The 23,862-nt window shown below is 46.9% G+C and overlaps 1 protein-coding gene across 3 annotated transcripts; it reads right to left on the bottom strand.

Moving 5' to 3' along the window:
* Window positions 1-943: 943 nt before the first annotated feature.
* On the bottom strand, window positions 944-21,095 carry pak1ip1 (PAK1 interacting protein 1). Of its 3 annotated transcripts, XM_071360707.1 has the most exons (10): window positions 20,759-21,095; window positions 19,068-19,230; window positions 17,934-18,054; window positions 13,854-13,928; window positions 13,704-13,756; window positions 13,447-13,592; window positions 11,867-11,964; window positions 11,626-11,722; window positions 10,639-10,768; window positions 944-1,108 (listed from the first exon to the last, which is right to left on the bottom strand). In XM_071360707.1, exons 1-10 carry the CDS (start codon window positions 20,834-20,836, stop codon window positions 978-980), a joined length of 1,092 nt encoding a protein of 363 aa, XP_071216808.1. In that variant the 5' UTR covers window positions 20,837-21,095; the 3' UTR covers window positions 944-977. The 3 variants fall into 3 exon arrangements, with proteins under 3 accessions (XP_071216808.1, XP_071216809.1, XP_071216810.1); XM_071360708.1 differs by lacking the exons at window positions 19,068-19,230; window positions 20,759-21,095 and adding an exon at window positions 18,728-18,878; XM_071360709.1 differs by lacking the exons at window positions 19,068-19,230; window positions 20,759-21,095 and adding an exon at window positions 18,559-18,673.
* Between the last annotated feature and the right edge of the window lie 2,767 nt (window positions 21,096-23,862).

Raw genomic sequence — 23,862 nt, 5'->3', positions numbered from 1 at the left:
TATTCCCAGTCATGTGAAATCAATAGATTAGGACCTAATTATGTTATTTCAATTGACTGATTTCCTAATATGACTCAGTAACTAAGTAAAATTTGAGAAAATGTTGCATTTATTTTTGTTCAGTAAAAATATAAAAAAGGCCCAAAAGTCAATGCACTCTCTCCCTCGTGTTCTTAGACTACCTATTGGACAATCCAACTCCCATACACTCACCTACAGACTAAGCTATTTTCATTCTGTATTATAACTCATTTTCATTGTTATGTTTGGCTAGGAAAATTTAGATTGATAGGAGTCCATTGTTATTGGGATCATAATGCGACAACGAGACAGTACGAGGACATACAAGCTGTTTATAAAGTAGGTCTGTCACCTCCTAGTGGCCAAATGTCATTGTCACATAGATCTATAAGACCACATTATATACAAAATCTCCACACCAAAAATACCAGCCTGGTCTCAGACTAGACGTAACATAGTAAATGTAAATCCTGGACACTCAAATTAGTATTATATGTTACGTTTTGGTATGGTTACATATGACGGATTGTTACTTGAGGCAAAAAAACAAAAGTAGGGTGGTTGACCAGGGTAGATGGGTGGGCATATAACGTAAACATCTAGCAACCCAAAGGTTGTGAGTTTGAATCTCATCCTGGACAACTTTAGCAACTATTTTCTAGCTACTTAGCATGTTAGCTAACCCTTCCCCTAACCCTTTAACCTAACTCCTAAACTTCACCCTAACCCCTAGACTAGCTAACGTTAGCCACCTAGCTAGAACGTAACATATCGTATATTTAGCAAATTTATAATGTAACATATACAAAATGGGTGATGAACATCCACAAATTAATACATACCATACGAAACATAACATATCATACTAAATGGTGCATCTCGGGTTTACGTACAGAATAATACAAAATGACCTGACACCAGGTTGAAAATACAATTTTAAAATAGTATTTTTTTTATTAAGTTTTCTGCTTTTTTCCCCCACCATCTTTTTTCTTCTTGGGTGAAGCATGGTCCTCTTGGACCACTTCTACAGTCGAGATCCTGACCCTCTTCCTCTTCTTCTCAAGCGCCAGTATATCTTTGATGTCTGTTGGGGATGAAGGAAAACAACCACATGATATTGTCATGCTATATTGTCAGAAAAAAATATGCATTTAAAAAAAGCACCAAAATATTTTTGTACATCACTTTCTATAAAAGAGACATTGATGTTAAGGGTTTCTCTAGTCCAGAGTTTCCTAAAACTCTTAAGTACATCCAGCCATTCCACATATTAGATCTGGTACAACACACTGTAATAGAATAGAAACAGAATAACTTTAGTTGTGACGAGTCATGCAACAACATTCACACAAATGCATTACAAGACAAACATATGTCACAAGAACACATTGTTCATTCAAAACAGTAGGACCAAGCCATATTAAGGCTAGCAGGGCTCCTCCCAGTAGGACCAAGCCATATTAAGGCTAGCAGGGCTCCTCCCAGTAGGACCAAGCCATATTAAGGCTAGCAGGGCTCCTCCCAGTAGGACCAAGCCATATTAAGGCTAGCAGGGCTCCTCCACCCAGTAGGACCAAGCCATATTAAGGCTAGCAGGGCTCCTCCACCCAGTAGGACCAAGCCATATTAAGGCTAGCAGGGCTCCTCCCAGTAGGACCAAGCCATATTAAGGCTAGCAGGGCTCCTCCCAGTAGGACCAAGCCATATTAAGGCTAGCAGGGCTCCTCCACCCAGTAGGACCAAGCCATATTAAGGCTAGCAGGGCTCCTCCACCCAGTAGGACCAAGCCATATTAAGGCTAGCAGGGCTCCTCCCAGTAGGACCAAGCCATATTAAGGCTAGCAGGGCTCCTCCCAGTAGGACCAAGCCATATTAAGGCTAGCAGGGCTCCTCCCAGTAGGACCAAGCCATATTAAGGCTAGCAGGGCTCCTCCCAGTAGGACCAAGCCATATTAAGGCTAGCAGGGCTCCACCCAGTAGGACCAAGCCATATTAAGGCTAGCAGGGCTCCTCCACCCAGTAGGACCAAGCCATATTAAGGCTAGCAGGGCTCCTCCACCCAGTAGGACCAAGCCATATTAAGGCTAGCAGGGCTCCTCCACCCAGTAGGACCAAGCCATATTAAGGCTAGCAGGGCTCCACCCAGTAGGACCAAGCCATATTAAGGCTAGCAGGGCTCCTCCACCCAGTAGGACCAAGCCATATTAAGGCTAGCAGGGCTCCTCCACCCAGTAGGACCAAGCCATATTAAGGCTAGCAGGGCTCCTCCACCCAGTAGGACCAAGCCATATTAAGGCTAGCAGGGCTCCTCCACCCAGTAGGACCAAGCCATATTAAGGCTAGCAGGGCTCCTCCACCCAGTAGGACCAAGCCATATTAAGGCTAGCAGGGCTCCCACCCAGTAGGACCAAGCCATATTAAGGCTAGCAGGGCTCCTCCACCCAGTAGGACCAAGCCATATTAAGGCTAGCAGGGCTCCTCCACCCAGTAGGACCAAGCCATATTAAGGCTAGCAGGGCTCCTCCACCCAGTAGGACCAAGTCATATTAAGGCTAGCAGGGCTCCTCCACCCAGTAGGACCAAGTCATATTAAGGCTAGCAGGGCTCCTCCACCCAGTAGGACCAAGCCATATTAAGGCTAGCAGGGCTCCTCCACCCAGTAGGGCCAAGCCATATTAAGGCTAGCAGGGCTCCTCCACCCAGTAGGACCAAGCCATATTAAGGCTAGCAGGGCTCCTCCACCCAGTAGGACCAAGCCATATTAAGGCTAGCAGGGCTCCTCCCAGTAGGACCAAGCCATATTAAGGCTAGCAGGGCTCCTCCCAGTAGGACCAAGCCATATTAAGGCTAGCAGGGCTCCTCCCAGTAGGACCAAGCCATATTAAGGCTAGCAGGGCTCCTCCACCCAGTAGGACCAAGCCATATTAAGGCTAGCAGGGCTCCTCCCAGTAGGACCAAGCCATATTAAGGCTAGCAGGGCTCCTCCCAGTAGGACCAAGCCATATTAAGGCTAGCAGGGCTCCTCCCAGTAGGACCAAGCCATATTAAGGCTAGCAGGGCTCCTCCACCCAGTAGGACCAAGCCATATTAAGGCCAGCAGGGCTCCTCCACCCAGTAGGACCAAGCCATATTAAGGCTAGCAGGGCTCCTCCACCCAGTAGGACCAAGCCATATTAAGGCTACCAGGGCTCCTCCACCCAGTAGGACCAAGCCATATTAAGGCTAGCAGGGCTCCTCCACCCAGTAGGACCAAGCCATATTAAGGCTACCAGGGCTCCCACCCAGTAGGACCAAGCCATATTAAGGCTACCAGGGCTCCTCCACCCAGTAGGACCAAGCCATATTAAGGCTAGCAGGGCTCCTCCACCCAGTAGGACCAAGCCATATTAAGGCTACCAGGGCTCCTCCACCCAGTAGGACCAAGCCATATTAAGGCTAGCAGGGCTCCTCCACCCAGTAGGACCAAGCCATATTAAGGCTAGCAGGGCTCCTCCACCCAGTAGGACCAAGCCATATTAAGGCTAGCAGGGCTCCCACCCAGTAGGACCAAGCCATATTAAGGCTAGCAGGGCTCCTCCACCCAGTAGGACCAAGCCATATTAAGGCTAGCAGGGCTCCTCCACCCAGTAGGACCAAGCCATATTAAGGCTAGCAGGGCTCCTCCACCCAGTAGGACCAAGCCATATTAAGGCTAGCAGGGCTCCTCCCAGTAGGACCAAGCCATATTAAGGCTACCAGGGCTCCTCCACCCAGTAGGACCAAGCCATATTAAGGCTAGCAGGGCTCCCACCCAGTAGGACCAAGCCATATTAAGGCTACCAGGGCTCCTCCACCCAGTAGGACCAAGCCATATTAAGGCTAGCAGGGCTCCTCCACCCAGTAGGACCAAGCCATATTAAGGCTACCAGGGCTCCTCCACCCAGTAGGACCAAGCCATATTAAGGCTAGCAGGGCTCCTCCACCCAGTAGGACCAAGCCATATTAAGGCTAGCAGGGCTCCTCCACCCAGTAGGACCAAGCCATATTAAGGCTAGCAGGGCTCCTCCACCCAGTAGGACCAAGCCATATTAAGGCTAGCAGGGCTCCTCCACCCAGTAGGACCAAGCCATATTAAGGCTAGCAGGGCTCCTCCACCCAGTAGGACCAAGCCATATTAAGGCTAGCAGGGCTCCTCCACCCAGTAGGACCAAGCCATATTAAGGCTAGCAGGGCTCCTCCACCCAGTAGGACCAAGCCATATTAAGGCTAGCAGGGCTCCTCCACCCAGTAGGACCAAGCCATATTAAGGCTACCAGGGCTCCTCCACCCAGTAGGACCAAGCCATATTAAGGCTAGCAGGGCTCCTCCACCCAGTAGGACCAAGCCATATTAAGGCTAGCAGGGCTCCTCCACCCAGTAGGACCAAGCCATATTAAGGCTAGCAGGGCTCCTCCACCCAGTAGGACCAAGCCATATTAAGGCTAGCAGGGCTCCTCCACCCAGTAGGACCAAGCCATATTAAGGCTAGCAGGGCTCCTCCACCCAGTAGGACCAAGCCATATTAAGGCTAGCAGGGCTCCTCCACCCAGTAGGACCAAGCCATATTAAGGCTACCAGGGCTCCTCCACCCAGTAGGACCAAGCCATATTAAGGCTAGCAGGGCTCCTCCACCCAGTAGGACCAAGCCATATTAAGGCTAGCAGGGCTCCTCCACCCAGTAGGACCAAGCCATATTAAGGCTAGCAGGGCTCCTCCACCCAGTAGGACCAAGCCATATTAAGGCTAGCAGGGCTCCTCCACCCAGTAGGACCAAGCCATATTAAGGCTAGCAGGGCTCCACCCAGTAGGACCAAGCCATATTAAGGCTACCAGGGCTCCTCCACCCAGTAGGACCAAGCCATATTAAGGCTAGCAGGGCTCCACCCAGTAGGACCAAGCCATATTAAGGCTACCAGGGCTCCTCCACCCAGTAGGACCAAGCCATATTAAGGCTAGCAGGGCTCCCACCCAGTAGGACCAAGCCATATTAAGGCTACCAGGGCTCCTCCACCCAGTAGGACCAAGCCATATTAAGGCTAGCAGGGCTCCCACCCAGTAGGACCAAGCCATATTAAGGCTAGCAGGGCTCCTCCACCCAGTAGGACCAAGCCATATTAAGGCTAGCAGGGCTCCTCCACCCAGTAGGACCAAGCCATATTAAGGCTAGCAGGGCTCCTCCACCCAGTAGGACCAAGCCATATTAAGGCTAGCAGGGCTCCTCCACCCAGTAGGACCAAGCCATATTAAGGCTAGCAGGGCTCCTCCACCCAGTAGGACCAAGCCATATTAAGGCTAGCAGGGCTCCTCCACCCAGTAGGACCAAGCCATATTAAGGCTACCAGGGCTCCTCCACCCAGTAGGACCAAGCCATATTAAGGCTAGCAGGGCTCCTCCACCCAGTAGGACCAAGCCATATTAAGGCTAGCAGGGCTCCTCCACCCAGTAGGACCAAGCCATATTAAGGCTACCAGGGCTCCTCCACCCAGTAGGACCAAGCCATATTAAGGCTACCAGGGCTCCTCCACCCAGTAGGACCAAGCCATATTAAGGCTAGCAGGGCTCCTCCACCCAGTAGGACCAAGCCATATTAAGGCTAGCAGGGCTCCTCCACCCAGTAGGACCAAGCCATATTAAGGCTAGCAGGGCTCCTCCACCCAGTAGGACCAAGCCATATTAAGGCTAGCAGGGCTCCTCCACCCAGTAGGACCAAGCCATATTAAGGCTACCAGGGCTCCTCCACCCAGTAGGACCAAGCCATATTAAGGCTAGCAGGGCTCCTCCACCCAGTAGGACCAAGCCATATTAAGGCTAGCAGGGCTCCACCCAGTAGGACCAAGCCATATTAAGGCTAGCAGGGCTCCTCCACCCAGTAGGACCAAGCCATATTAAGGCTAGCAGGGCTCCTCCACCCAGTAGGACCAAGCCATATTAAGGCTAGCAGGGCTCCTCCACCCAGTAGGACCAAGCCATATTAAGGCTAGCAGGGCTCCTCCACCCAGTAGGACCAAGCCATATTAAGGCTAGCAGGGCTCCTCCACCCAGTAGGACCAAGCCATATTAAGGCTAGCAGGGCTCCTCCACCCAGTAGGACCAAGCCATATTAAGGCTAGCAGGGCTCCACCCAGTAGGACCAAGCCATATTAAGGCTAGCAGGGCTCCACCCAGTAGGACCAAGCCATATTAAGGCTAGCAGGGCTCCTCCACCCAGTAGGACCAAGCCATATTAAGGCTAGCAGGGCTCCACCCAGTAGGACCAAGCCATATTAAGGCTACCAGGGCTCCTCCACCCAGTAGGACCAAGCCATATTAAGGCTACCAGGGCTCCTCCACCCAGTAGGACCAAGCCATATTAAGGCTAGCAGGGCTCCTCCACCCAGTAGGACCAAGCCATATTAAGGCTACCAGGGCTCCTCCACCCAGTAGGACCAAGCCATATTAAGGCTACCAGGGCTCCTCCACCCAGTAGGACCAAGCCATATTAAGGCTACCAGGGCTCCTCCACCCAGTAGGACCAAGCCATATTAAGGCTACCAGGGCTCCTCCACCCAGTAGGACCAAGCCATATTAAGGCTAGCAGGGCTCCACCCAGTAGGACCAAGCCATATTAAGGCTAGCAGGGCTCCTCCACCCAGTAGGACCAAGCCATATTAAGGCTACCAGGGCTCCTCCACCCAGTAGGACCAAGCCATATTAAGGCTAGCAGGGCTCCACCCAGTAGGACCAAGCCATATTAAGGCTAGCAGGGCTCCTCCACCCAGTAGGACCAAGCCATATTAAGGCTAGCAGGGCTCCTCCACCCAGTAGGACCAAGTCATATTAAGGCTAGCAGGGCTCCTCCACCCAGTAGGACCAAGCCATATTAAGGCTACCAGGGCTCCTCCACCCAGTAGGACCAAGCCATATTAAGGCTAGCAGGGCTCCACCCAGTAGGACCAAGCCATATTAAGGCTAGCAGGGCTCCTCCACCCAGTAGGACCAAGCCATATTAAGGCTAGCAGGGCTCCTCCACCCAGTAGAACCAAGCCATATTAAGGCTAGCAGGGCTCCTCAACCCAGTAGGACCAAGCCATATTAAGGCTACCAGGGCTCCTCCACCCAGTAGGACCAAGCCATATTAAGGCTAGCAGGGCTCCTCCACCCAGTAGGACCAAGTCATATTAAGGCTAGCAGGGCTCCTCCACCCAGTAGGACCAAGCCATATTAAGGCTAGCAGGGCTCCTCAACCCAGTAGGACCAAGCCATATTAAGGCTACCAGGGCTCCTCCACCCAGTAGGACCAAGCCATATTAAGGCTAGCAGGGCTCCTCCACCCAGTAGGACCAAGCCATATTAAGGCTAGCAGGGCTCCTCAACCCAGTAGGACCAAGCCATATTAAGGCTACCAGGGCTCCTCCACCCAGTAGGACCAAGCCATATTAAGGCTAGCAGGGCTCCTCCACCCAGTAGGACCAAGTCATATTAAGGCTAGCAGGGCTCCTCCACCCAGTAGGACCAAGCCATATTAAGGCTAGCAGGGCTCCTCAACCCAGTAGGACCAAGCCATATTAAGGCTACCAGGGCTCCTCCACCCAGTAGGACCAAGCCATATTAAGGCTAGCAGGGCTCCTCCACCCAGTAGGACCAAGCCATATTAAGGCTAGCAGGGCTCCTCCACCCAGTAGGACCAAGTCATATTAAGGCTAGCAGGGCTCCTCCACCCAGTAGGACCAAGCCATATTAAGGCTAGCAGGGCTCCTCCACCCAGTAGGACCAAGTCATATTAAGGCTAGCAGGGCTCCTCCACCCAGTAGGACCAAGCCATATTAAGGCTAGCAGGGCTCCACCCAGTAGAACCAGGGCACAGGAGCCATGAGGGAAACCCCAGTATAACTTAGCTGGGCATCAATGTTCGCTTTTTGTCCCCCCTAAAAGTGTCACAGCTCGTAATGTATCAATATTTATCTTTTAAAATGAGCTATGACATAGCCAATAAATATATAGCACAACTTTGGATTTCACCCGTCTCATTATCGAATGGTTTACACTGTTTGGAAGTTGACGGACTGAGTGAGCTTCTCTTCTTCTCCAGCTGGAATATGTTCCGGGACTCTTCCGATGGCATTGAGGAGTACTCCACATCAGTCACTGGCTTCATCAATAAGTGCATCGATGACGTCGTCCCCACAGTGACTGTACGTACATACCCCAACCAGAAGCCAAGGATTACAGGCAACATCCGCACTGAGCTAAAGGCTAGAGCTGCTGCTTTCAAGGTGCAGGACTCTAACCCGGAAGCCTATAAGAAATGTCGCTATGCCCTCCGACGAACTATCAAACAGGCAAAGCGTCAATACAGGACTAAGATTGAATCGTACTACACCGGCTCTGACGCTCGTCGGATGTGGCAGGGCTTGCAAACCATTACAGACTACAAAGGGAAGCACAGCCGAGAGCTGCCCAGCGACACGAGGCTACCAGACGAGCTAAATTACTTCCATGCTCGCATCGAGGCAAATAACACTGAAACATGCATGAGAGCACCAACTGTTCCGGACGACTGTGTGATCACGCTCTCTGTAGCCAAAGCTCATCAATAAGCTAAGGACCCTGGGACTAAACATCTCCCTCTGCAACTGGATCCTGGACTTCCTGACGGGCCACCCCAAGGAAGTAAGGGTAGGTAACAACACATCCGCCACGCTGATCCTCAACACAGGGGCCACTCAGGGGTGCGTGATCAGTCCCCTCCTATACTCCCTGTTCACTCCTGACTGCATGGCCAGGCACGACTCCAACACCATCATTAAGTTTGCCGATGACACAACAGTGGTAGGCCTGATCAGCGTCAACGATGAGACAGCCTATAGGGAGGAGGTCAGAGACCTGGCTGTGTGGTACCAGGACAACAACCTCTCCCTCAATGTGATCAAGACAAAGGAGATGATTGTGAACTACAGCAAAAGGAGGGCCGAGCACACCCCCATTCTCATTGACGGGGCTGCAGTGGAGCAGGTTGACAGCTTCAAGCTCCTTGGTGTCCACATCACCAACAAACTAGAATGGTCCAAACACACCAAGACAGTCGTGAAGAGGGCTCGACAAAGTCTATTCCCACTCAGGAGACTGAAAAGATTTGGCATGGGTCCTCAGATCCTCAAAAGGTTCTACAGCTGCAACATCGAGAGCATCCTGACTGGTTGCATCACTGCCTGGTATGGCAACTGCTCGGCCTCCGACCGCAAGGCACTACAGAGGGTAGTGCGAACGGCCCAGTACATCACTGGGGACAAGCTTCCTGCCATCCAGGAGCTCTATAACAGTGTCAAAGGAAGGCCCACAAAATTGTCAAAGACTCCAGCCACCCAAGTCATAGACTGTTCTCTCTGCTACCGCACGGCAAGCAGTACCGGAGCGACAAGTCTAGGTCCAAAAGGCTTTTTAACAGCTTCTACCCCCAAGCCATAAGACTCCTGAACAGCTAATCAAAGGGCTACCCAGAACTCTCTTTTACACTGCTGCTACTCTGTTTATTATCTATGCATAGTCACTTTAACTCTACCTACATGTACATATTACCTCAACTAACCAGTGCCCCCGCACATTGACTCTGTACCGGTACCCCCCTGTATATAGCATTGCTTGTTATTTTACTGTGACTGTTTAATTATTTGTTACTTTTATTTTCTACGTATTGTTTTATTAACTTCTTAAAGCATTGTTGGTTAAGGGCATGTAAGTAAGTATTTCACTGTAAGGTCTACTACAGCTGTTGTATTTGGCGAAAGTGACAAATACATTTTAATTTGAGCTTCCACCATGCATTGAGGTCCTCGTTATGAAATTATCAATATTACCCATGTCTGTATATCTAAAAATGACTACATTTTACATTACATTTTAGTCATTTAGCAGACGCTCTTATCCAGAGCGACTTACAGTAGAGTGCATACATTTTATTACATTTTTACATACTGAGACAAGGATATCCCTACCGGCCAAACCCTCCCTACCGGCCAAACCCTCCCTAACCCGGACGACGCTATGCCAATTGTGCGTCGCCCCACGGATCTCCCGGTTGCGGCCGGCTGCGACAGAGCCTGGGCGCGAACCCAGCCTGGGCGTGAACCCAGAGACTGCGATGCAGTGCCCTAGACCACTGCGCCACCCGGGAGATCAACACTATACACAGTTCTTTGAGAGGTTGTCCTTCTCTTATGAGTACCATTACACATTTATTTTGTTGTTCCCCCTGCTGCTACTGGACCAGGGCTCTCTTGGAAAAGAGATGTTATCTCAATGAGAAAAACCGGTATAAATAAAAGGTTAAATACTACATTTTGAACTATTCCAACACTAATAATGGTGAAAAGCCATACCAGGACTGGGCTAACACCATTAGACCCGTAGTTCTTCACCCCGGTGACCCAAAATGGTGTTTATTTTTCTACTACTACAACTGATTAGTGGAATCAGGTGTTTAGTACTGGGGCAAAAAACTACAATGTGCGCCATTTTGGGTCACACCGGGACCAGGATATGCGTGCAATGACAGTCACTTTGGATAAAATGCTCAAATGGCATATTAATTATTGATTAAAGAATTAGACCGTCCAGTACCGTGAGAGGTGGCAGGTTCTGTTTTGACCTCCGGGGGAGGCTCCTGTAGAGTGGTGGGCTTCCACACGGCCAGACACGTCAACCGAGCTGTAGTATTCACCTTCCCCAGGAGGACCGGAGGCTCCAAGGACTGGAACACAACAGACAACCACCGGATCAGAGAACACAGTATTTAGTGCCATCATGTCAACTCCTACAATCGTCATGGTTACTTAAAAGACTAGTAGCAACACAGACAACAACGGATACAGATGACATCACTGATGAATAATACAATGATGTCATCATGCGAGCAACATTACTGTTCTTCAAACCTGGAAACCCTTTAGTCCTACCAGACGGTGTGTAAATGCTTGGTCTAGTCCTACCAGGAACGGTGTGTAAATGTTTGGTCTAGTCCTACCAGGGACGGTGTGTAAATGCTTGGTCTAGTCCTACCAGAGACAGTGTGTAAATGCTTGGTCTAGTCCTACCAGGGACGGTGTGTAAATGCTTGGTCTAGTCCTACCAGGGACAGTGTGTAAATGCTTGGTCTAGTCCTACCAGGGACAGTGTGTAAATGCTTGGTCTAGTCCTACCAGAGACAGTGTGTAAATGCTTGGTCTAGTCCTACCAGAGACAGTGTGTAAATGCTTGGTCTAGTCCTACCAGGGACAGTGTGTAAATGCTTGGTCTAGTCCTACCAGAGACAGTGTGTAAATGCTTGGTCTAGTCCTACCAGGGACGGTGTGTAAATGCTTGGTCTAGTCCTACCAGGGACGGTGTGTAAATGCTTGGTCTAGTCCTACCAGGAACGGTGTGTAAATGCTTGGTCTAGTCCTACCAGGGACGGTGTGTAAATGCTTGGTTTCGTCATGCAGGGCTCTCGTGGAAGACCCCTTGGTCTCAATGGGACACCCCTGCCTAAATAAAATACAAGTTCCACCTACAGGCTATTGAGGGCCACAGTGAAGGAAAGCCGAGGACAGGTAGACAGGTGGTACAAACCTCAAGGTTAAGTTTCCACATTTTGATGAAGCCATCGTTTGATGCGGTCACCAGAACACAGAAGTCGTCCATGGTGAAACTGTCCACTGATTTCACCCTGACAGAGGTGAACACAATACTCTTCACAACTTTTCACAAAATGCCAAAGAAACATCCAAGAATTCTATTAAAATCATACAACTAGTGTACATCATGATTACAGGAGGGCAGGAGCGAAACCATAGATATTAATTCTACGTACCTGGTCTCATGAGCCTCAAACTCACAGAGCACCTTCTGAGTGTTGATGTCACACAGCCTGACTGTCTCGTCGTCCCCCGCTATGGCCAGGATGGAATTCTGATGACAAACAAACCAGTCACTCCATACAGAGGAACAATAAAATGAAAGGTTGCTTGCCCCTTCTCACATCTCATATTCATCCATCCGGTTTTTCTTTACGGGTTGTACTGTGCTTTTATCTAGAGTGTCGTGTAGTGTGTATCAAGTCCAGTCACCACCATTAACCTGCATCTTGACTGTCACAAATATACCATGTGTATTAAGCATTACTCTTAATATTGCTCACCATTGTGTTGATCACTCTGAACTAAATATAAAACTTTAGTGATCTTACATTATCGAAACAAAGAACCCAGAACCCCGGCCTTCTCGGCAAGAGCCCAGAACCCTATCCTTCTCGGTAAGAGCCCAGAACCCGATCCTTCTCGGTAAGAGCCCAGAACCCCATCCTTCTCGGTAAGAGCCCAGAACCCCATCCTTCTCGATAAGAGCCCAGAACCCCATCCTTCTCGGTAAGAGCCCAGAACCCCATCCTTCTCGGTAAGAGCCCAGAACCCCATCCTTCTCGGTAAGAGCCCAGAACCCCATCCTTCTCGGTAAGAGCCCAGAACCCCATCCTTCTCGGTAAGAGCCCAGAACCCCATCCTTCTCGGTAAGAGCCCAGAACCCCATCCTTCTCGATAAGAGCCCAGAACCCTATCCTTCTCGATAAGAGCCCAGAACCCTATCCTTCTCGATAAGAGCCCAGAACCCTATCCTTCTCGATAAGAGCCCAGAACCCTATCCTTCTCGATAAGAGCCCAGAACCCTATCCTTCTCGATAAGAGCCCAGAACCCTATCCTTCTCGATAAGAGCCCAGAACCCTATCCTTCTCGATAAGAGCCCAGAACCCTATCCTTCTCGATAAGAGCCCAGAACCCTATCCTTCTCGATAAGAGCCCAGAACCCTATCCTTCTCGATAAGAGCCCAGAACCCTATCCTTCTCGGTAAGAGCCCAGAACCCTATCCTTCTCGGTAAGAGCCCAGAACCCTATCCTTCTCGGTAAGAGCCCAGAACCCTATCCTTCTCGGTAAGAGCCCAGAACCCTATCCTTCTCGGTAAGAGCCCAGAACCCTATCCTTCTCGGTAAGAGCCCAGAACCCTATCCTTCTCGGTAAGAGCCCAGAACCCTATCCTTCTCTGTAAGAGCCCAGAACCCTATCCTTCTCGGTAAGAGCCCAGAACCCTATCCTTCTCTGTAAGAGCCCAGAACCCTATCCTTCTCTGTAAGAGCCCAGAACCCTATCCTTCTCTGTAAGAGCCCAGAACCCTATCCTTCTTGATAAGAGCCCAGAACCCCATCCTTCTCGGTAAGAGCCCAGAACCCTATCCTTCTCGGTAAGAGCCCAGAACCCTATCCTTCTCGGTAAGAGCCCAGAACCCTATCCTTCTTGATAAGAGCCCAGAACCCCATCCTTCTTGGTAAGAGCCCAGAACCCTATCCTTCTTGATAAGAGCCCAGAACCCTATCCTTCTTGGTAAGAGCCCAGAACTCACAGTGAGGAACTTGATGGATGAGATCCTCTTGGGGCTGATGATGGTTGATGTCACAGTCGCCGTTTCCAGGTTATAAACGTCCACCTTGTCGCCGATCACTACCACATACTTATCCCCCTCGGGAGACCACTTCACTATCACCGCATCTAGGGGAGAGAGAGAGTTAGAGATCAAAAAATGGCCATGATTATCTTACAAAATGTGTCAAATACTGAAGCATGTGTAAAGGTACATGGTCAGATGGAGTGATCACATACTCTGTTTAATGTTTTTGATGAAAGCCGATCTTCCGTCGATTAAATTCCACGTTCTGCAACAACAAAAAACCGTCAGTCAACTTTAGTTCCTAGAGAATGTTTCGAACACCTACAACAAGAAGCAAAATGTAGTCGAAACAGAATGCGCACCTGAGTGTCTTGTCTGTGCCGACAGTCAGGGCCAGTTTCCCAGAGGGATGGACGGACAGTGACGTAACTTGGCCTCTGTGGAGAAGAAATAAAACGTGTACGTTAGTGCTGGGGTGGAACAAAGATCTGCACATTCCCTTAGCTTCCCAGGACCCCAGAGTTGGAGACCTTAATGGATCAACGTGTTAATCCTGTTAGTCATTGGGTTTCCATCCAACAGTATCTGCATTATAAATACACTGAACTAAAATATAAAACGCAACATGTTGGTCCCATGTTTAATGATGAAATAAAATACCCCAGAAATGTTCCATACGCACAAAAAATCGTATTTCTCTTTAGTGTTGTGCACAAATTTGTTTACATCCCTGTCAGTGAGCATTTCTCCTTTACCAAGAAAATCCATCCACCTGACTGGTGTGGCATATCAAGAAGCTGATTAAACGGCATGATCATTACACAGGTGCACCTTGTGCTGGGGGACAATAAAAGGCCACTAAAATTTGCAGTTTTGTCTTACAACACAATGCCACAGATGTCTCAAGTTGAGGGAGCGTGCAATTGGCATGCTGACTACATGAATGTCCACCAGAGCTGTTGCCAGAGAATTGAATAGTAATTTCTCGACCATAAGCTGCATCCAACGTTGTTTTAGATAATTTTTCAGTACGTTCAACCAGCCTCACATCCACCGACCACGTGTACGGCGTCGTGTGGGCGAGCGGTTTACTGATGTCAACGTTGTGAACAGAGTGCCCCTTTGGATTATGGTATGAGCAGGCATAAACAACGGACAACGAACACAATTATATTTTTTATCTATGGCAATTTGAATGCCCAGAGATACCATGATGAGATCCTGAGGCCCATTGTTGTGCCATTCATCCACCACCATCACCTCATGTTTCAGCATGATAATGCACGGCTCCATGTTACAAGGATCTGGACACAATTCCTGGAAAATGTCCCAGTTCTTCCATGGCCTGCATACGCACCAGACATATCACCAATTGAGCATGTTTGGGATGCTCTGGATCGACGTGGACGACAGAGTGTTCCAGTTCCCGCCAATATCCAGCGACTTGGCACAGCCATTGAAGAGGAGTGGGACAACATTCCACAGGCCACAATCAACAGCCTGATCAACTCTATGTGAAGGAGAGTGTCACGCTGCATGAGGTAAATGGTGGTCAGATACTGACTGGTTTTCATGAGGTAAATGGTGGTCAGATACTGACTGGTTTTCATGACGTAAAATGGTGGTCAGATACTGACTGGTTTTCATGAGGTAAATGGTGGTCAGATACTGACTGGTTTTCTGATCCACACCCCTACTTTCTTTTAAAAGGTATCTGTGACCAGCAGATGCATGTCTGTCATGTGAAATCCAAAGATTCATTTTTTCAATTGACTGATTTCCTTATAATGAACTGTAACTCAGTAAAGTATTTGAAATTGTGGCATGTTGCATTTATATTTTTGTTCAGTATAAATTGGCATTTCCTCACAAGAGGTGTGTTTCCATCAGACTGACTTGGTGCACATAAAAAAAAAAAGAACATAAATAATTTTCATGTACCGACTAAAAACATGAGTTTAAAACGTTTCCACAAACGGTTGTGATAAATGGCAAACTTGACCAATGTGGTTTTCACGCATGTTCTCTAGACAACAGTTTGCGGATTAATTTGACACTGCACTGGTTATATGATGAGATGGATAAGATTACCTGGCAGCTAAGCACCGATCATCATGTCACTCGTGTACAAACGAAGACCCTCTAAATTTACTGGAAAGGAGCATCAAGCCCATCGTCGTCTTTCACCGCCCTGTAGCCTACACTGGGCCTGCGTTTCCAAATCGCAGTGGGAGGACCACACGACATAGCACCGGCTGACTGCACATTTACCTCCACACAATGGTTATTCTATCAACAATTGTGAGATTTTCTTTTGTTTCCACCGCAATTCTTCGCATATTTAAATTGTACTGATACACAAAAAAGATCCCACCAACTCGAACAAAAAAATTGTCAACATTGTATCAAATTGGATTGACATTCCCTGTTTCCAGTCAACCAGATGGGCTAAATGACTTTTATGCTCGCTTCGAGGCAAGCAACACTGAAGCATATATGAGAACACCAGCTGTTCCGGATGACTGTGTGATCACGCTCTCCGTAGCTTTTAAAAAGATCAACTTTCACAAGGCCGCGGGACAGGACGGATTACCAGAACGTTACTCAGAGCATGCGTGGACCAACTGGCAAGTGTCTTCACTGACATCTTCAACCTCTCCCTGACGGAGTCTGTAATACTTACATGTTTCAAGCAGACCACCACAGTCCCTTTGCCCAAGAAAGCTAAAGTAACCTGCCTAAATGACTACCGCCCTGTAGCACTCACGTCAGTAGCCATGAAGTGCTTTGAAAGGCTGGTCACGGCTCACATCAACACCACCATCATCCCGGAAACGCTAGACCCACTCCAATTCACATACCGCCCCAACGCATCCAAAGATGACGCAATCGCAAACCACACTGCCCTTTCCCACCTGAACAAAAGGAACACCTACGTGAGAATGCAGTTCATTGACTACAGCTCAGCGTTCAACACCATAGTGCACACAAAGCTCATCACTAAGCTAAGGACACTGGGACTAAACACCTCCTGCAACTGTACTTCCTGACGGGCCATCCCGGGTGGTAAGGGTAGGCAACAACATCTGCCACGCTGATCATCAACATGGGGGCTCCTCAGGATTGCGTGCTCAGTCCCCTCCTGTACTCTGTTTACCCACGACTGCGTGGCCACACATCTCCAACACCATCATTAAGTTTTCCGACAACACAACGGTGATAGGCCTGATCACCGACAACGATGAGACGGCCTATAGGGAGGTCAGAGACCAGGCAGTGTCAGAGACCTCTCCCTCAACGTGATCAAAACAAAATAAATGATTGTGGACTACAGGAAAAGGAGGGACGAGCACGCCCCCATTCTCATCGACGGGGCTGCAGTGGAGCGGGTCGAGAGTTTCAAGTTCCTTGATGTCCACATCAACAAACTTCACGAGACAGTCGTGAAGAGGGCATGACAACACCTTTTCCCCTCAGGAGGCTGAAAAGATTTGGCATGGGTCCCCAGATCCTCAAAATGTTCTAGAGCTGCACCATCGAGAGCATCCTGCCCGGGTTGCATCACCGCCTGGTATGGCAACTGCTCGGCATTTGACCGTAAGGCGTTACAGAGAGTAGTGCGTACGGCCCAGTACATCACTGGGGCCAAGCTTCCTACCATCCAGAACCTAGGCGGTGTCAGACTCCAGTCACCCAAGTCAGAGACTGTTCTCTCTGCTACCGCTAAGGCAAACGGTACCGGAGCATCAAGTCGAGGTCCAAAAGGCTCCTTAACAGCTTCTACCCCCGAGTCATAAGACTGATAAACAATTAATCAAATGGCCAGCAGACTATTTACATTGACAATTCCCCCCTTTGTTTTAACACTTCTGTTATTTGCTGTTTATTATCTATGCATAGTCACTTTACCCCTACCTACATGTACAAATTACCTACAGGTACAAATTACCTCGACTAACCTGTGCCCCTGCACATTGACTCTGTACCCCCTGTACATAGCCTCGTTATTTTATTGTGTTACTTTTGTTTATTTAGTAAATAACCAAGTGCACTGTTGGTTAAGGGCCTGTCTACACCAGGTGTAGACCTGTTGTATTCGGCCCATGTGACAAATAAAATGTCATTTGACTTGTGATTATTATTGATTTTATATATGTCATGACTTTACACACATAATTTTTTTTTTTTAAACAGTGGATGGAAACCTGCTTAGTTTGACAATATATTGTGAATCATGTCTGTCAGTGGGGTTGCAAAATTCTGCTGACTTTCCCAAAAATTCTTAGGTTTTCCACAAATCCTGGTTGGAAGATTCCAGGATTCAGAAGGGAATAAGCAGACATCCGGAATCTTCCAACCAGGATTTCTGGAAACCCTAAGAACCTTTGGGAGTTACCAGAACTTTGCAAACCCTAATAATTTCTGAGAGAGTGACAACTTACTTGTGCGCTCTGATGGACTTAAGACACTCCCAGTTCTTGGTGCTCCAAACACACAGCAGTCCGTCCTGTCCTCCGCTCAGCAGGTGGGAGGTGCCATAGAACTCCAGGCAAGAAATGGTACCTGAACAACCATCAAAAACAATGAAACCTGGGTCAGGGGTACTAAAGTACTAAAGTCCGCAACACTTGGGGGACAATATTTCAATCGATATTAGTGGCTTGCCAAGCCTCAAGATCATGGGCCACACAATAATGTTGTTGACCATGTCAGTGACTTAATTAAAACTGCACGTGGAAGGAATAGACAGTCAAAACTTAGCCATTGCAGTCATAAATGAATGGTGGATGCAATTAGTGAGGTATCTTCAAGATTGTCAGATTGGGACCCGATTGTTGCTGTAGCAGGGGAGACTGATTTAAAAAAAAAAAAAAAAAATGGTTTTCCAGAACTTACCGTCACGATGCAGCAACATTTTCTATGCTCTTTCCCTTACAAAAATGTTTTCCCTATTGGAGTAAATCGTTTCCATTGCTAAATGTTTTGCTACAGTGTTCGACTCATGAATACACCCCTGACGCTGCAGAGCTCCATGTTCTGTCCTCTTCTTCATGTCATATCTCTTACCGTCGTGATGCTGTAGAGCTCCATGTTCTATCCTCTTCTTCATGTCATATCTCTTACCGTCGTGATGCTGTAGAGCTCCATGTTCTATCCTCTTCTTCATGTCATATCTCTTACCGTCGTGATGCTGTAGAGCTCCATGTTCTATCCTCTTCTTCATGTCATCTCTTACCGTCGTGATGCAGCAGAGCTCCATGTTCTATCCTCTTCTTCATGTCATATCTCTTACCGTCGTGATGCAGCAGAGCTCCATGTTCTATCCTCTTCTTCATGTCATCTCTTACCGTCGTGATGCAGTAGAGCTCCATGTTCTATCCTCTTCTTCATGTCATATCTCTTACCGTCGTGACGCAGTAGAGCTCCGTGTTCTGTCCTCTTCTTCATGTCATATCTCTTACCGTCGTGATGCAGCAGAGCTCCATGTTCTATCCTCTTCTTCATGTCATATCTCTTACCGTCGTGACGCAGCAGAGCTCCATGTTCTATCCTCTTCTTCATGTCATATCTCTTACCGTCGTGATGCAGCAGAGCTCCATGTTCTATCCTCTTCTTCATGTCGTAGATCTGGATGGTCTCGTCTCTGCTTCCTGTAGCGATGTACCTCTCGCTGGTGGCCACCGCGGACACTGAGGCAGTGTGGGCATGGTGGGTGAAGTCTGCCGTGGCTGTCCACTCCTGCAGATAAACAACACAGCAATGAGACCTGCTTCCAAACATCTGTCAATGAGGTTTGATCAATAGAGGCAATAAAGGTGGTTATATTAGCAGTTTAGCGATGGTAGCTAACGCCTTTATCAAAGGGGCAATAGAGTGACACCATCCTAGCTAACTAGCAGGGTAGGTTACAGCCACACCAACACCATCCTAGCTAACTAGCAGAGTGATGTTGGTTACAGCCACACCAACACCATCCTAGCTAGCAGAGTGATGTAGGTTATAGCCACACCAACACCATCCTAGCTAGCTAGCAGAGTGATGTTGGTTACAGCCACAACCTACACCATCCTAGCTAGCTAGCAGAGTGATGTTGGTTACAGCCACACCAACACCATCCTAGCTAGCAGAGTGATGTAGGTTATAGCCACACCAACACCATCCTAGCTAGCTAGCAGAGTGATGTTGGTTACAGCCACAACCTACACCATCCTAGCTAGCTAGCAGAGTGATGTTGGTTACAGCCACAACCTACACCATCCTAGCTAGCTAGCAGAGTGATGTTGGTTACAGCCACAACCTACACCATCCTAGCTAGCTAGCAGTGATGTAGGTTATAGCCACACCAACACCATCCTAGCTAGCTAGCAGGGTTGGTTACAGCCACACCAACACCATCCGCACGAATTAGACTATAAAATAAATGAAATAATAAAATAAAAGCCCCACTCGCGGTCTTATTTAATTCAACTGTTTTTGACAGTATGGAGCACAACCCCACCGAGGAGTTTAGAAGGGAGGACCTGTCCCAAACTTTTATTCCATAAACTGGCAGCCGCACTACGCAGCTGTTGCAAGAGCACATTCTTCACTGGCTGTCCACTGGTCGCAAAAACAATGATTGATTGGCAGCTTATACTTCTTAAATTCCACCATTATTGGGTTAAAATACACATGTACATTAGTTAACAGACATCCACAATCCGTAAGGTGCAAATAATTAAGAGTAAGCGGTAGTGTGAGTCACATTAATTCTCTCTGTAGATATAAATAATAAGTGATATCCGTGTCGCCTGTAGGCTACACCACTGCGGTCGTCATTTCTAACCAAATGTTATTCAAGTTGGATAATCTCTTTTAGCCGATAGCAGTCGCACCATTGGGAGACATGTTGGACTGTAGCCTCCTGCTCTTTTCCCACGATCCATCAAACACATTTGGAGTCATCATAGTGACTTGTGGTCAGACTCGCTCGGGTGGAACAAACTTAAAACGTGTGCCCTTTTTCAATACTTTTTTAAATGTCCTTGAGAAAACAAAGTCGTCATTATTTTCTCGAACATTTTTTATTAGTATTCGTGTACTTTTTTTAAAGTATTTGTAATCGTATTACAATATGTTTGCTGGTAATGTAACGGATTAGTTCGTTTCGTTATCATCCGTTACATACACCCCAACTCTGCTAACAAACGTAAAAAAGGTAAACAGTTTGTCATATATACAGGAGAATCAGGTATCAAAATCAAGCTGATTAACTAAAGTAACATACCTCTTCACCCGTAGACAACCGGTAACCAAAGGCGATCTGCTCGTAACTTCCAGCAATGAGCTCTATTACGGGCCCCATGCTGTCCTGACGAGAAGGCTACAGTAACTAGCTAACAAACAACCTTTCTCACGTGTTTCTGTCGAGATTATTCCGACTCTGTCACGGGAGACAATTAAAACACCAAAGGGTAACTGTTGAAATTTACGTGCAAAACATGAGCTGAACGAAATATTATTTTAACTAGCTAGAAACAGTTGCTAGAGAAATGATTTCGTGCTTGAAAACACATGTCCCCAGATTGACGGTACGCGCATGCGTGAGGGTACTATTCACTTCCGAGGTCGACATTCTGGGATTTCAAAATATAAGTCCAAATCATGTTGGGTGCGTCTCTTTGCAGTCATGCAGTCATAATTTCGTTTGCCTATAAGTAAATCAGGCCTATTTTAAATCAGGCCTATAATAGATCAGGCCTATAATAGATTAGGCCTACAATACATCAGTCCTATAGTAAATCAGGCCTACAATAGATCAGGCCTATAATAGATCAGGCCTAATGTAAATCAGGCCTATCAGCCTATAGTAAAGCAGGCCTATAGTAAATCAGGCCTATAATAGATCAGGCCTATAGTAAATCAGGCCTATAGTAAATCAGGCCTATAATAGATCAGGCCTATAGTAAATCAGGCCTATAGTAAATCAGGCCTATAGTAAATCAGGCCTATAATAGATCAGTCCTATAGTAAATCAGGCCTATAGTAAATCAGGCCTATAGTAAATCAGGCCTATAATAGATCAGTCCTATAGTAAATCAGGCCTATAGTAAATCAGGCCTATAGTAAATCAGGCCTATAATAGATCAGTCCTATAGTAAATCAGGCCAATAGTAAATCAGGCCTATAGTAAATCAGGCCTATAGTAAATCAGGCCTACAATAGATCAGGCCTACAATAGATCAGGCCTATAATAGATCAGGCCTATAATAGATCAGGCCTATAATGAAATAATACAATACATAGAATAAAAGATAATGAAGTGAATTTAATAATAATAATAATATAATTTTAATTTTTAATTTACCCTTTATTTAACCAGGAAGTCTAATTGAGAACAAGTTCTCATTTACAACTGCGACCTGGCCAAGATAAAGCAAAGCAGTGCGACACAAACAACAACACAGAGTTACACATGGAACAAACAAAACGTACAGTCAATAACGCAATAGAAAAACTGCAAATGGCGTGAGGAGGTAAGGCCATAGTAGCGGAGTAATTACAATTCATACACACTTCTGACTCAGATATCATGTGCAATCTCATGACTGGAATTGACCGCAAGACAGCAGGATTTTCTTCATAAAGAAAATATTACAAAAGCTTAACTTAACTCAACTGTGGTTAAACGAGCTTAAAGTCGTCTGAGTCATCACACGGTCCTTGCTGTTCTGGATCCTTCGGACATCCCTACCCCGCATTGAAGAAGGGCTGTTATTATGGGCGGGCCTTATGGGGCCTTGTCCGCCCTACCATACCTCGTTGCCTGTCCAAATAAAATATTGATAATAACCAGGTTTCTATCCAACCTTTTTACGTGAGTAAAGTACGTGAGATAATATATGTCATGACAGACCTGTTGGTAAACAGAACATTTGCGGGTAAACTTTATAAATGTCGATAAAAACAAAATACGATAGACAAGGCCGGTTATTTTGGTGTCGGTAAAATTAATTTTATGATATCCCACTCTAACTAATTGGAAAGGAAAGGTACACTGTTCAGGTGCTGGCTACCACTAAACTAAATTGATGTTTTGCCAAAATTATATGATTACACCTGTTTAAGAGAGCACAGAGGATCATTAGCTTCTAAGAACATAGCTGTGGATTGTTTCAAATCACAAGGGCTGGCCTATCCCTATATTGGGAAGCCCACAATTTGGGCAGCGTGAGGCAATAGGCCTAGCTGATTATTGAGCTGTGGCTGTCATTGAAAAGCATCTACAATATGTGTTCATTAAGTTTTATATAATCAGGGGAGCCCAACTGAGACCAAGGGTCTCATTTGTAATGGTGCCTTGAGGACATCTTATAAAAGATAATACGACAAGATACAAGACAGAATAACAAGATACAATAACAAGGACATTACATAGAACATCACAAAAACTAATGATTCAAGTCAATCAATTAAAACAATTGCACAACTAGGTAAACTCATTTATCAGCAGGGTTTTAAACTGCAAAGAAGCTAATGATCCTCTGTGGAAACAATCCACAGCTATGTAACTGCCCCAGTGGGACCAGGGAATCCAAATTTAATGAATTTTGTAAGTGAATACAAAAATGTGGAGTATTAAAACTAAAAACACATTTTCCTACAGTACCAGTCAAACATTTGGACACACCTGCTCATTCATGGGTTTTTCTTTATTTTTTACTATTTTCAGTGAAGACATCAAAACTATAAAATAACACATATGGAATCATGTAGTTTAAAAAAAGTGTTAAACAAATCCAAATATATTTTATATTTGAGATTCTTCAAAGTAGCCAGCCTTTGCCTTGATGACAGCATTGTACACTCTTGGCATTCTCTCAACCAGCTTCATGAGGTAGTCACCTGGAATGCATTTCAATTAACAGGTGTGCCTTGTTAATTTGTGTAATTTCTTTCCTTCTTAATGCGTTTAAGCCAATCAGTTGTGTTGTGACAAGGTAGGGGTGTTATACAGAAGATAGCCCTATTTGGTGAAAGACCAAGTCCATATTATGGCAAAACAGCTCAAATAAGCAAAGAGAAACGATAGTCCATCATTACTTTAAGACATGAAGGTCAGTCAATGCGGAACATTTCAAGAACTTTTAAAGTTTCTTCAAGTGCAGTCGCGAAAACCATCAAGCACAATGATGAACAGGCTCTCATGAGGACCGCCACAGGAAAGTAAGACCCAGAGTTACCTCTGCTGCAGAGGACAAGTTCATTAGAGTTACCAGCCTTAGAAACCCAAATAAATGCTTCACAGAGTTGAAGTAACAGACTCATCTCAACATCAACTGTTCAGAGGAGACTGTGTGAATCAGGCCTTCACTACTAAAGGACACCGAT

Source organism: Salvelinus alpinus, chromosome 23 (genome assembly GCF_045679555.1).
Source record: "Salvelinus alpinus chromosome 23, SLU_Salpinus.1, whole genome shotgun sequence".
Classification (NCBI taxonomy): domain Eukaryota; kingdom Metazoa; phylum Chordata; class Actinopteri; order Salmoniformes; family Salmonidae; genus Salvelinus; species Salvelinus alpinus.
Note: the sequence above shows the minus strand (reverse complement) of the source record. Positions and strands in the feature narration are given on the sequence as shown.